This window comes from Branchiostoma belcheri, unplaced genomic scaffold (assembly GCF_001625305.1).
Source record: "Branchiostoma belcheri isolate BF01 breed outbred unplaced genomic scaffold, Haploidv18h27 scaffold6, whole genome shotgun sequence".
In the NCBI taxonomy this organism is placed as follows: Eukaryota; Metazoa; Chordata; class Leptocardii; order Amphioxiformes; family Branchiostomatidae; genus Branchiostoma; species Branchiostoma belcheri.
The window spans coordinates 1,380,991-1,395,062 of NW_017804242.1; the positions used below are offsets into that span (position 1 = coordinate 1,380,991).

Sequence of the window (14,072 nt, forward strand, 5' to 3'; positions counted from 1 at the left end):
AGCAAAGCTTTTTTATACACCCCATAATCATGGTATACCAAGGAGAAATATGTACATGTAATAAGTTGAGGTATAAATGATTGTCAACAGATGATATAAAAGAGATCTTTAGAAAAAAAAGGAGATGCATTTACAATTCTTCAGACGTAACTGTAAAGTATTTCATTTGTGAACCTTGATTCTAACTTCTATAAGTCACAATAAAGAAAAACTGTTTAACTACATCTATTTAATCCTAAAACTACCCCACAAGAACAACCACAACAACATTGGGTCAGGAAGTAACATGATGCTGTACTACCAATTGCTCCTGCAATTTCATATGATAACATATTGTGCAAGACAGAGGAGAAATGCAGGTTTATAAGCACGAACTATTGAGCTTACAATAACCTGCATTTCTTCTCTGGTCTCTTAGTGTCACTAACGAAAGGTAGTGGATGCCTCCTGAAACGTTTGACCGTTTCCAAAATCATATCCAGTTGGTTGAGGAACTAGGAAACAGTCCGTAGGAAACAAAAAGTAAGACAAGAACAATTCCCTGTAACTCTATGCCTTGTTCAACTTAATGGCTTGTCAAAAGTATTTAAGTTGCTATCAAGATGCAGATAGATATGAGACACACATGAAAAATGGCTTCATGTCACTTCTGGATGTAAGGCCAAAGTGACCATCCTCCCTGGACCTCTGGAAAGTCTGTTAAGAACCACCTGCCCGACATCATGTGTCCTCTCTGTTCTCCGTAGTACGTGACTGTGTGTGTAGAGTACTGCTTTAGGAAAGACACTGCTCCAGCTGCAAAGATACAAAATTATATGAAAACTAGAAAGTAACATTTGCAAAGCAAATGCATAATATTAACCTTCGCATATGGTCTGCTCTGTTAATTCTTACTCAAACACATTCATGTATATGGTGACAGCAGTCTCCTGGTCAGACAGTAGTCTCCTGCTATAAAATTGCAACATTATGTAACCCAACACCAGTTACAATGGTGACAGACATCAACAAATCAGGCCACGGTCAGGTCAGAGGTGGCCAGGTCAGAGGTCACTGTTTGGAGAAGAAGAGGAAAGTGAGCAAAAACAATATGTTTTCCTTCGGTAAACATAAAAACAGCTACTACTGTAATTTAAAGGACCAGATATCCTTTCCTTTGGAGCCTATTCAGAGACTCGATTAATGTGATTTTTGCTCCTCATTACTGGCAATAAAGTTCTCTAGCATATTGACTGGTGTGGTGGTATGTTATACAACTGTACATACTGATTAATTTTAATTCAGAAAGTAAATAAACTTGACACATAAAATATCAACTAGTACTGTATATTTTCTCTAAACCTACAAACATTTTATTTCTTTATTACATTAATTTTACACCAGTATGTTCTGAAAGGTGTGAGAACATAGAATTGTTGGAACATACTATAGGGTTGAGTAAAGAGACTCTTTTAACACCACCAAGTCGACGTTTCGGTGACTGTCTGTCACCTTCCTCGGGGTAATTCTGACTGGTTCACATTGCATTGGAGCACAGGTATCGCTGCTATAGAGTCTCTTTACTCAGTGTCTTCTTACCAACCTGATGAAACTACTCACAGATACTATAGATAGGGTTGTTGGAACATAGGGTTAATGGAACATAGGGTTGTCCCCAAACATTCACCTCTTACTCTCCCATCTGTGAACTCAAACACCCCGATGTCATCTGTACCAAAACCAAAGAAATTCTTGTCGTCGCTACTGTGGTTCATGAAGGCCAGATGGACGTCTAGTTTCCACTGCATTCCAGCAGGACGACCTGGATAATCTCGGTCATCTGTGAAGAACCCCTGCCAGCTGCCTGGAATCGGGATAGAAAAAAGGGAAAAGTGATCTTGAACCAGTTTACCTCATTGAGGAACTGACACTCTTCCACTGGTTGTGAGAGAAAAGACAGACACTACTGTAACATGTATGTACAGTTGTAGTTACATGACATGTGCAACGTGCTCAGGAAATTCCCCTAGCTCTCGTCAGTACTAGAGACAACTGTTGAAGTACAATCAATGGAGGACATCCTAAAGACTGCAATCCTTTCTGCATGTCAGGTGAAAGACAACAGCTGGGACTTGAATGCACAACCTTTTCGTCTAGAGGCTGGATTGCTGATTATAACCACATTTGGGCTAAATTATTTCTGCATTCCCGCAGGTGACAATGAAAATTCGTGGCAATGAACATTGAAAGGACATTCAGTTAACATTGAAAAAAACTGTCAATAGCCTCTGATGCACCAGTTTTCTTTGCCTTTCTGTCTATATTCACAATATTGTATCAAACGATATCGATGCTGTATCAGGAAATATTGGCACCTGCACTTACCTGAATCAAAGGTCAGTTCTGGTCGCATAAGTCAGGATAGTTATTACGGGACACAGTGTGACCAGCAACTTAACTGCCTATAAAAGTATAATGGGAAAGAATAAGGAAGTGAACATTTTATCTTATATTCTGAAAGTTTGGACCGCGGTGTAAATATGAAATATGAAGTGAAATATACTAGAGCGTTTATGGGATCAAACCTGTTCAATTTCCGATTTTTCTTATTGTACTTCAATATTCCACGCCGGTAGCCCAACCCAATGGCAATAGTTGTTGCGATGTCTGTTTGCACATGGGGTGACCTCACATATAAACATGCACGCCACAGAATAACATTACAACATTAGCATCAGCTCTATCAAATAGATAATTACCTCCCTGGTGTACTTACCAGCTCCGAGTAGCTTTCAACTCGGTATACTGACGAAAAAACAGCTGCTACTGTACTCTTCCCTTTATTTGTATTAATTAAAGTGTACAACAGATATTTCGACCAACGCAACGCAACGTTACGCACTCGACTCCACTATCTTACTTCCGGGTTGACACCGCATCCAAACTACCGAGTACCATGTGGTTAAATTTTTAGTATGCAGTCAAGGTACTCGAGAGATTTACAAGGTAAACGTTTTTTGTTATGTCAATTTTTTTCTGTGCGCTATTTTTTTCTGTGCGCTAGTACTATCATCTTGGCTGTGGTACTCACATAACATTAGATTTAATACCGGGTTACTTTATTTATTGCATACGTTTTGTTGCGGTTAATGATTGCACGACGTTTTGCAACACTACAGACAGTCATTTCGATCAGTTGTGCAACTTGGGTCGTCAGGCAACGCGATGTAAATAGTGGGCAAATATTAAAGTAACAGTAGCCAGCAGATCACTACTCTTTTAGTAGGTCAGTGCATAAATGCATGCTGAAAGCTCCTGCATCGAATATTTTGATGTGATACAGGGCACAGTGTAGTATTATCTGTAGTGCTGCCAGTTTACATATCGTCATTCAACTTTAACACGGATATAGCTTACGTGCGAACGATGCTGCCGGCCTTGGTTGACATCGGTGCCAACCTCACGAACCGCTGCTTCCAGCGAGACCTACCAGCCGTCCTCCAGAGGGCGAGAGACGCGGGTGTTCACAAGATCATGGTGACAGGAACGTCTCTGCGAGCTAGTCGTGAGGCACTGAAGCTCGCACAAGCGCACCCTGGCGCGTTATTCAGTACTGCAGGTGACAGTGACACTCATGTTCTATAGAATCATTTTTAAAAACTAAATAGCAAAACAAAAATTAACTGTGGTCTGAATGAGGCGAACGATGCAATGATTATCAATTTGATTTCTCATATAACATTTTTTTTGTCAACCAAAAAATTGACAACTGTTAAAAAGTTTTAAGTTCTGTATTATGTACACGGATGTTAGAGTGCTTCCTATGTTTAAGTCAATATTCCAATGATTAATTTATGCATATACTAACAGTGTAGACTGAAAACATGCTGCTTTTACTCTGTTTCCTCTTCTTCTCCAAACCAAGAAGGTCAATGACCTGAACCAGGCATCTGTCACCATGGTAACTAGTGTTGGGTTGCATCATGTTGCAATTTTATAGCAGGAGGGATTTAAACTCCTGTCTGACCGCCTTTCTAGTCTTATTTTTTATGTTTAACACCTGTCTGTCATGTTTGACATGAAAATAAAACTAGAAAGGTGGTCAGACAGGAGTATATGGTCGTATAAGTCCCCTCTGCTGCAATTAGCCTCCAGGTAAGAATTGCAATAAAAGGGAGCCTGCAAAGGGGGGTCCCAGCAACGCTCTACGCAAAATTTTGAGAGCTGGCTACGTATTATGCTGAATTCAGGAAACGACTTGATTACGCTTTACGCTAAATTCCAAGTGGCTACAACGCATTACGTAGAATTAAAATGGTGAATACGCTCTACACAAAATGTGCCAATTACGCTCTACCTTGAATTAGAGCGGTCCGTCTACGCTGTACGTAGAATTAAAACGGCCGATTACGCTTCACTTAAAAGGGCATGCGGGCCCCCATAAAACTTTCCATTATCCTGCGCAGGTGTGCATCCACACGATGCGAAGACGTGGACCGACGACAGCCTGCAGGAACTGGAGAGGCTGGCCTCCCGTCCAGAGTGTGTGGCTGTGGGGGAGTGTGGGCTGGACTTCAACAGGAACTTCTCTCCACAGGACCAACAGAAGCAAGTCTTGGAAAGACAAGTATGTGATGTTTGTTTGTGTGTTTATTTTAATTGGTTTTGCATAAACAAGATACTGGCTTTGGGCATAAAATTTGTACAGTAAGTACAAGCTGCATAGGACTGGACTTCAACAGGAACTTCTCTCCACAGGACCAATAGAAGCAAGTGTTGGAAAGACAAGTACGTAATGTTTGTGTGTTTGTTTCAGTTGGTTTTGCATAAACAAGACACTAGCCTGGGTACCATCCTGGTTAGTTTATGTCCCCTCCCACTGTCGCTGTGACTGTGGGAGCGGACGTAAACTAACCGGGATGGTACCCTGGCTAACAACACACTGCCTTTAGGCAGAAAATAACCAGTTTTGTACAGTAAGTACAAGATGCATATTATGAGAGAAATGAGACTGGATTGTAAAGTTGTAGTGAGGTTGGTTTAACATCAAATCTGATTTTAAAAAACCTTCTTAAATTAATCGACTCACCCCTATATATACTCTTTTCTTGTGTGGTGGGATCTTTAAACATTCTCAGGGTTTGGCTCTCCTCATGGGACCTACAACTTATCCAAGAGGACATCCCTAATTAGCCTGGCATGGGTGCCATCCTGCACATCCTGACTACCATGGTCACCGTGGAAGCCAGCGACATTAGGCAGTCGGCGGAAACTGCAGAGGATGGCACCCAGGCTAAATACCTAATAGTACCTACTCATTTTCACCTGAGTGGAGTGAGTTAACAGGTGTTACATGCTTTTCCTAAGGGCACAACCAACATATTGGGGCCTACTAGGGATTCAAACACAGAACACTTTAGATGCTATAGGTGTATACATCCCTAACCACAAGAACAACAGTGGAGTGGTGTCAGATGGCGTAGTGGTAGAGCATCAGACTATGACATGGTGAGATCAGGATTTGATCCTGAGTTGTACCCAAGACATGTCTGGACACGCACCCCGACGTTATGCCCTTGGGAAAGGCTTTACATGACTTTCCTCACTCCACCCAGGTGTGAATGGGTACCTGACTTTGGTTGGGGAAAGTCGTATTGAGGTCACAGTTCCACAAAAAGTGTGTCGAGCAAGTATGTTATATGTATCATGTGATTGTTTGTGATTATTAATTGATCCTTATGTGATTGTAACCCGATTGTAAACCCTGCATCAATATTAATTCAGTGCTGTAGAGGGCTGCAATTGCATGGGTATTAATGTTTGACCAATAAACCATTTATTAAATGTTGTTACTCAACAGGTAGAGCTAGCCTGCCGACTGCGGAAGCCCCTGTTCCTCCACGAGCGGGAGGCCCACCAGGCCCTGGTGGAGATCCTGAGCCGGCATCGGGCCCACCTGCCTGCCGTGGTCATCCACTGCTTCACTGGCACTGCTGAGGAGGCTCGGGCGTACCTGGACATGGGCTTCTACATCGGACTCACAGGTACGCATCGTTATTTCTGTCTGAAAACTAGCCAGGAAGAGTGTCCACTTGCCTCTACCAGGCTTCGATCACCTGCATGGCTTAAGAAGTGACTGGAAAATGAAGAAATTGGCCAAACAGACCAAGGGGAGTACCCTGTATCCTATTTAGTGGACTGACTCCCCTGGCATGTTATCTGTCTATTTGGTGAATTTATATTCTTTCCAGCCACCTCTGAAGCCTGGTAGAGGCTATTGACCACACAGGAGCCAATACAACCTAGTCTTTGTGGACAGGTGGTCACTATGGACTGGATATTCTTAATCATGACAAATACAATGTAAGCTTCACTGGCACCGCTTCTACATCTACATACACAGGTACGCATTGTCACACTGTCTGAAAACTGTCCACTTGCCTCTACCAGGCTTCACAGGCTTCTGGAAAATGAAGAAATTAGCCACATAGACCAAGGGAAGTTTGGCAAACTGTACCCTGTTTAGCACACTGACTCCTCTGGCATGTTATCTGTCTATTTGGTGAATTTCTACTGTTTCCAGCCACCTCTGAAGCCTGGTAGAGGCTAGTGACCACACAGTGATCAAATCTGAGTTTCCTAGCATACATAATTTTTTTCCTGTAGGATTTTTGTGCAAAGACAAGAGGCCGAACGGTGTACAGTGGATGTTACAGCAGCAGCTGATACCCCTGGACAGGCTGATGGTAGAGTCCGACGCCCCGTACATGTACCCTAACATCAGAAAACTACCCAAGGAGACTCAGGAAACCATCACAAGCTTTAAGACTTTCAACCAGGAGAATTTCCAACACTGTAGTTATAAGAGGAATGAGCCATGCTCGGTGGCTGTGACTGCAGCTGTTGTTGCATGTATGGGTGTAGCATCTGAAGTGGTAGCACAAGCAACAACAGAGAATGCAACCAAGGTCTTCAGCTTAGGTTAGCTTGTGAAATGTATTATATGTCACAGGGGAGATTGGAATCCAGGGGCATCTGGAATCCTCCTAGGGGAGATTGGAATTCCTATATATATAGAGAAGATTGGAATCCCTACCTCTCCTAGGAGAATCTGGAATCCTTCTAGGGGAGATTGGAATTCCTATCTCCCCTCGGGGAGACTGGACTTCAAGTTTTTCTTCTACAAAACTGGGATCTGAATATCTGAATTCCAATCTCTTCTAGGAGGATTCCAGATTCTCCTACATGTACAATGTATGTACACTTGTGGTGGTTAGACAACTTTCACACAATCATGAGGAAAACCTTCACCTGTAGAACAAAGTCTCAGTTGAATGATTTTTACATACATGTACTACTAGTACGTACCCAATCTTTTTGTTTTCTTGTTTTCTAGTCAACAAGTATTGCGTCAGAGCATTCGTACTCTGCCTTTCAGATTTCAAAATTATATATAATTATACATTTGTACATCCTAATTTTAATTCAAAATGCTTCAAAAAGCTTTGCATGCAGCTGATTTTGATAAGGGTGAAAAATGAAGCAAGTCATGATTTAGATTGTACTTCAAGTCCAGTTTAATTGACCAGATAGAGCAACATACTGAGTTTATTAAGTAACTTACAGTTACCTAAACTCGACATACATGTACTCTATGCAAATGCAACAGACAGATTTATATATAGACCTCCATCACCCAATATAATCCCACATGTACAACCATTTTATGTGATGACAATGGAAAATACATAATCATACAGTGGTCTGTAATATACTATACTGTGTACAGTGTGCAAAATTATGACTTAATCTTTTATGCAACATTCCTCTTGCCTGTTTCCATCTCTGTACAGCTGACACCTGTTTTCCACATCTATCGTTACCTTTAGCTTGGCAGAAACATTTTCACCAAACAATAATGTTACACACCAAATGCCAGCATACCATCACTTTATATAATTATTATGGTATCAATACATACCCAGTAACATGAAAAATGGAACATATGCATTGGAGCTGTAATAACCAATTTCATTAATATTATATTCTGGCACCCCAAGCAAAAAAATTTTCAGGGTTTTACGAGGGGAGCAGTAAACATTTCTCTAAAACATCATATTAAGCATTTATAAATACACGTTTGCATTGAACAGTACACAATCATACAGTTTTGTACATTCAAGTAACAAATTATATTTCAGATGAATTTCAAAATACTGTATAAGCTATTAGAATCAAAGACATTTTTTAAACATATCTCTTAAACGAAAGAACAAAAATGTGTTCCACCTTCAAAACTTTAATCTTTCTCTGGCTCTGTCTAAATAATTTGAACTGCATTTTTCCATGATTACACCCAGACTAACAAAGCATAACTTTTTAGCTACACCAATTTCTATCTACCACCTAAGCTTCCATATATTCTATACAGATAACCATATATTCCCTTCACTTTTTTTCATTATATACAGAAACACGTTGAGGTCCATCAACCTTGCATTAGATGAGATCAGTATGATCAAAACGATTCAAATAAAAGAAGCTTGTGCTATATAGGACAGTCCACCACCACTTAAGTATGGAATGTTAAAATAGCAAACTTCAAAACATCACCAACTTGTCATAGCATACATGCATAAAGTACAATATATCTAGCCCCTAGCATACATGCATAAAGTCACAAAATCATTTGATACATGTAACGTTACTGTCATTAAGTACAAATAAATCTTGCATACCCTAATGTTATATAATTTTCTATGCCCCACAGACATCAAGTACACTTGTCAGATTTACAAAAGTCTTGCAGTTTAAAGGCAGACGAGGATTCTCTCTAAGACTGGTAAAGCTTGAATAATGTGCAAACCCCAAAGATGCAACTATCCTTTAGAGCGAAAATCTCTCCTGGTTAGACATGACTTGTGCACAGTACTACATGTGTATCCCTGACGCTTCACCCAACAGGAGTCTGTTCACAATACAAAAATATGCTCAATGTGTATCATCTAGAACTACCTTATTTTTTTGACACACCACTTTATCATGTTAAGATTATACAAATGTAAGTACCACAAGTACCATTCGATGTAGAGTCAAAACTGCTTGAGAAGACCACACACGGGACAGAGAAAATCTGGTCTAAGGGGACAGGTGGTCACTATACATGTAGGTAGGATATTTATTCCTTGTTTTTAATTATGACAAACATTGGAGCAGCAAAACATGGTAACATTGGCAAGGTGGTCCTCATGCAGAGGTGGTCACTTGTACAGGTTTGACAGTACTTTTTGAATGCATGAGCCTCCTAACAGCCTAGAACAAGCATGATTGTGGCACAACTTGTTTCGCTAGCAGTCAATGGCAAGCCTCATCTCCACAATCTGATGCCAAAATGTTAATTTTTAAAAAGATTTGTGAATGTTTCTCCTGGAAAGAAATACCCCTACACTGGTAGAAAGACAGTGTTAGTAGGAGCTTAAATCACAGCATAAACGGCATCACATTCACATGTGCTCAAACTATGCTAACTAGAACACTGAAGTTGGTGGACAGTTTATCACATCCCAGAGCAAGCTGACATGTACTTAGTGACTTGCTGGATTGTTACATACACATACATCATCAACCCTGAGGTACCATAAAACGTGTATTTCCTAGATGCACATCACAAACTCAATACAACAATTTGATTTTCAGAGGAAGACTAGCCTGCTTGGAGACTAGAGGAAGACAGGAATGAAAGAAAAAGAAGGAGAGAATACAAACATTAAGGTCTTACAACATGACATCCTTTAGTGGTCCAGTAATAATCATACACTCATTCTAGAGCAAAGTTGAACTGGAATTCCAAACAACTTAAAAATTGGACACACCCATCCTGTATAACTCCTGAGTGTTTGTCAAGGAATGCACAATCCACTATTTCCGTGAAGTCATGCTATGAAGATAGGACACATGGCTCAGTGCACAGTCAATTATAAATTATAGGAAGTTTATGATGCCCCCCCCCCTTTTGTTAATGGATGGTAGTAAGGCCCTGAATCGGATGTAAAGAGCTTCTGTCACTGTCGCAAAAATACTGCTTAGAGCTGTGTCCGATATTTTACTTTGTCCAGTGTGGTGACAGAGCACCCAGGTGACTGCAATTGTGAATTGTGAATACCGTTCAACTTTGCTTCAGAATGATCTCTACCAAGTTAGAATATTATGAACTTCCAAGCTATCAAGAAACTTCATCTGTGTTGGTAGTAATCATAGTAAGATGTTGAACTTTATAATAATAATGAATAAGGTCATGTGTCTGTAACTCTCCCGAGAGTACGTTTTAAAGTGATTGGTCATTAACTATCTGTTTAACCTGTGTGTTGGAATAAAGTTCAACATCTTACTAAGAACTTCCAAGCTATCATACACTCCTGACGGCGTTGTACTCCTCCACCTCCGAGTCTGTCAGCGGGTCCTCCTCGTGATCACTGTCCTCTGTCTTCAGCCTCTGGAAGCCCTTCTTGTTGGTGAACATGCCGTTCTGGTGCTTCTCCTTGTACCCGTTCATCCACGACTTAAGCGTGCTCTTCTTGCGCTTGTCGAATCGCAGGCTCCCGCTCGCCCGGCAACGCACCACCGCTGCAATAATCACGACGATCACCAGGGGGACAACCAGGACGGTGGCGATGATCAGGGTGGTGCTCAGGTCCTCCCTCAAATTTCCTCCTGAACAGAAAGGAAAAAAAGACAAGCTATCGCATTAGATTCCTTGGAAGTTAAGAAAGGAAGAAGACAACCGTGAATAGTTTCATCAGGTTGGTAAGTCACTGAGTAAAGAGACTCTTTTTACAAAACCAAGCAATGCGAACCAGTCAGAATTGCCCTTGAGAGGTGACAGACTTGGTTGTGTGAAAAGAGTCTCTTTACTCAAGTAAGACAAATTTCTTCAGGGTAGGTGTCTTGGCTAGAAAAATTATCCAAGTAACCTTGTAACACAACAAGATGGAGCGATAAGTGTTAAATGAAAGACAAACTTGATAATGGTGAAAAATAATTATAATCATCCAAAATTAATGAAAATCACAAATCTGTCACAAATCAGAACTGCATACTGTGATTATCTTCCTTATTAGCAGGCTCTACGAGTCAGCCCTTTGTGGGCTTCTGATGTGCTTTTAATCTGATGGCATATCAGTTCTAATTGTGGGCCATGTCCATATAACATAAACCTCCAAAAAGCCTGACTAGTAGAGCCTACTACAGAGGATAGCACAAGCTATAATTGATTAGTTGATTTAATCACTGATTTTTTCCTTACCGTGGGGAAGTTTAAGGATTCTGTGCGATTTAAGAAGTGATTCGTAAAGGTTTGTAGGCTTGTGGTCAGTACCTAGACCTGGGGTGGTCTTCTCTGAAGTGTTGGCTTCAAACTCAGCCTGCGGACTGCCTACGTTTCCTTTCTTCAGCTGATCTGTAAATGTATCAACAAGCACTGCATAAGTTATCGTCTCCAGTGAGTCCTAAGTAAAGTCGAACTCTTCGAACAACTAATTACATTGGTGCAGCCTTAAGAATTTTACTTTTATTCTGAAAACAATGATCCTTTCATTCCTTACCACCTTGGATAATTGCTTTCCCTAGACATGATCAATTCCAGTTGCCTTTGATCCAATGGTGCATTCAAAATGCATTTTCTACACTTTAAAGACAGCAGGGAGTGACTTGGTGCGAATCACACTCCAAGGATGTCCTAATGGGAGGTCGGCTGTGGTTTCTGTTAGTCACACTACATGTAGGTCTAGGAGGCTAACTAGCAGCCAATTTAAAACCCCACCCTAAACAGTAAAGGGGGCCAGCATGTTGAACTCTCTGGGACTCTTTCATCCCTTTAACCCTACTCCCTGGTTATAGTACATTGACTGACTTCTCACACCTAACCTTTGCACCTCTAGTCTGAGCATTTTTTAAAGATATCTAGTCAGGATACCACTAAGGTTCACTCTGTGACAGTTCAAGGAAAACAAGAAATTTTTTACATCTTAATCCTGGTTTGATAACTAGTGATTGCTGCTACTCACCTTTGGATGCCTCCAGCTTCCACACTCTGTTTGGTCCTATCTCCGCAACGTACACGTCTGAACTGTGGCCGGCACAGGTCACGTCATGGGGCTGCTTAAAAGCCTGGACATGGAGGCAGACATTCAAGTGAGCTTTTTTGTACGGCATTGCTGCTACTCAAGAATACAAGCACAAGACTCACATGGACATTCATTTATCTACTAATGGTAAAGTTATATAATGCCAGTTTAACCCTCATTTTTACATGGAGTCATACACTGGAAATAAAAACTCCATACAGCATTGGAATGCAAATGATCTCTTAAGATCATGCATTACACTGTATGAGATGATGATGTTTTATGCAGTCCAGTATTACCTTATCAGGCCATGTATTGAGTATCTGTCCATCATCAAACTTCATGGTGAAGCCTTGTACAGGAGTGGTTGGGGGATCCGTGGGTCCATTCACAGCATGCAACAGGCCACCTGCACCAAACGGCAAGAAAAGGTGTCAGCTAAACAAGTCTAAAGTAAGTTAGAGGGCTGTGTCCTACAGGTATGATTTTGATAACAGTCAAAACTGTCCAAGAAGACCACTGATTCTGGTCTATGTGGACAGGTGGTCACCATAGGGTTTACGGAAAAACCTGGGCTGTCTACCTTACCAGGCTACCTTACCAGTCTACCTTGCCTGTCTAGGACGTCAGGCTACTGAACTCCCCCCATCCACAGCCTCACGAACAGCAAGACTTCCAAGCAGCTGCGCCCCTGGCGGAATGCATCAGAATTGCACCCACTACTTTGGCACGTGCGTGTGCACAAACCTGTGCAGCATGGAGTTAAACATAGCCTGACTAATCGCGCTCCTGGCGGTCGTCGACCCGAAGTGGGTGGGGGTCATTAACCTCTTGTGTAACACAGCAAGAAAACACAAATTTAGCACAAATTTAGCACAAATAAATATACGAGGGGTGATCCAAAAGTTCTCGGCCTCACCTAGAAAATAAAGGTCAAACTCCAGTTCTTTGGTATAACTGTATACTATGACGTCTTACATCACTGCCCACAAAAATGCAAATTTTTACATTCATTAATTAGCACGTGACGCCTTGTGAAAATGGGGTAGGTGAGGGCAAATCACAAAATGGCCGCACCAGAAGCGTGTGCTGTGATCAAGTGTATCGATAAAAAGCTATGTCTCCTAGGGAAATCCATAAAGACATGATCAAGTCACTTGGTGATGACTCCACTTCTTATTTAACCACAAAGACTTGGGTTGCTAGCTCTAAGCGCGTGAAGTAGAGCACAAAAGATGAACATATGTCAGGATGCCACAAATCAGCATCATGGACAATCCAGTTGAGGCCATCCATCACATGGTAGTGAATGACAGATGTGAAACTGTCCAACATGTAGCAGGTTCTTTGGCCTGACTTGTAGTATAGTTCATAATGTTTTGTCGTACATCCTGGGGATGAGCAACCTGTCTGCATGATGGGTGCCTAGAATGTTTTCTGAACATCACAAGTTAATCAGGCTGGGCATTTCAAGGAACGAATTCAGTCCATCAAAGCAACTTACTCAAACGATTTGTCACCCAAGATGAGACATGGGTTCACCACTTTCACTCCGAATCAAAACAGCAGAGCAAATAGTTGATAAAGAATGGTTCCCAGCACCCCAAGCGAGTTTTACCCGTTGAAAAGGTTTTTGCCTCTGTTTTCTGGGACAGTGAGGGGGTAATCATTATTGACTCCCTGCAAAAAGGTCAAACCATCAATGGAGTGTACTGTGCACCAGAATTGCGGCAGTTGAGGGCAACAATACAGAGAAAAGGGGAGAAAAGCTCCGAGTTGACGTGCTGACAATGCACCTGTCCACACAGCACAGTGGTCAGTGGCAGCAGCAAACGAATGTGGCTTTGAAGTCTTACCCCAATCTTCCTATTCACCTGACCTAGCACCGTGGGTCTTCTACCTGTTTTCTAAACTGAAGTTCCACTTACGTGGTCAACGTTTTCATGGTGATGATGGCGTCATTGATGTGGT

At 41.4% G+C, this 14,072-nt stretch overlaps 3 protein-coding genes across 5 annotated transcripts in view; 1 reads left to right on the forward strand and 2 right to left on the reverse strand.

Moving 5' to 3' along the window:
* Nucleotides 1–18: 18 nt before the first annotated feature.
* On the reverse strand, nt 19–3,547 carry LOC109482410. Of its 3 annotated transcripts, none has more exons than XM_019785122.1 (4): nt 3,470–3,547; nt 2,365–2,441; nt 1,667–1,843; nt 19–795 (listed from the first exon to the last, which is right to left on the reverse strand). In XM_019785122.1, exons 2-4 carry the CDS (start codon nt 2,390–2,392, stop codon nt 644–646), a joined length of 357 nt encoding a protein of 118 aa, XP_019640681.1. In that variant the 5' UTR covers nt 2,393–2,441; nt 3,470–3,547; the 3' UTR covers nt 19–643. The 3 variants fall into 3 exon arrangements, with proteins under 3 accessions (XP_019640681.1, XP_019640680.1, XP_019640678.1); XM_019785121.1 differs by having other exon boundaries at nt 3,397–3,470; XM_019785119.1 differs by lacking the exon at nt 3,470–3,547 and adding an exon at nt 2,756–2,905.
* LOC109482396 (3'-5' ssDNA/RNA exonuclease TatD-like) lies at nt 3,398–7,032 on the forward strand. Its single transcript, XM_019785104.1, has 4 exons — nt 3,398–3,598; nt 4,446–4,606; nt 5,840–6,023; nt 6,646–7,032. Exons 1-4 carry the CDS (start codon nt 3,406–3,408, stop codon nt 6,963–6,965), a joined length of 858 nt encoding a protein of 285 aa, XP_019640663.1. The 5' UTR covers nt 3,398–3,405; the 3' UTR covers nt 6,966–7,032.
* A 2,183-nt stretch (nt 7,033–9,215) lies between these two features.
* Nucleotides 9,216–14,072, reverse strand: part of LOC109482227 (peptidyl-glycine alpha-amidating monooxygenase B-like) — a 29,995-nt gene continuing 25,138 nt past the window's right edge. Inside the window, exons 20-23 of the mRNA XM_019784920.1 lie at nt 12,401–12,510; nt 12,042–12,144; nt 11,282–11,434; nt 9,216–10,689 (exon numbers count right to left, since the gene is read on the reverse strand). Of these exons, the coding sequence (XP_019640479.1) occupies nt 10,385–10,689; nt 11,282–11,434; nt 12,042–12,144; nt 12,401–12,510 (671 nt within the window). The 3' untranslated portion in view covers nt 9,216–10,384. The remainder of the gene's footprint in view (nt 10,690–11,281; nt 11,435–12,041; nt 12,145–12,400; nt 12,511–14,072) is intronic.

Bases quoted from the DNA above. Each gene is read 5' to 3' on its own strand.
- LOC109482396 (XM_019785104.1), top strand. From the start codon at position 3,406: ATGCTGCCGGCCTTGGTTGACATCGGTGCCAACCTCACGAACCGCTGC. The intron at 3,599-4,445 runs GTGACAGTGACA...TATCCTGCGCAG, and splicing joins CGCGTTATTCAGTACTGCAG to GTGTGCATCCACACGATGCG. The intron at 6,024-6,645 runs GTACGCATCGTT...TTTTTCCTGTAG, and splicing joins CTTCTACATCGGACTCACAG to GATTTTTGTGCAAAGACAAG.
- LOC109482410 (XM_019785122.1), bottom strand. From the start codon at position 2,392: ATGCGACCAGAACTGACCTTTGATTCAG. The intron at 1,844-2,364 runs GTAAGTGCAGGT...TCCCGATTCCAG, and splicing joins AGAACTGACCTTTGATTCAG to GCAGCTGGCAGGGGTTCTTC. The intron at 796-1,666 runs GTGAATGTTTGG...GTATCTTTGCAG, and splicing joins CACAGATGGGAGAGTAAGAG to CTGGAGCAGTGTCTTTCCTA.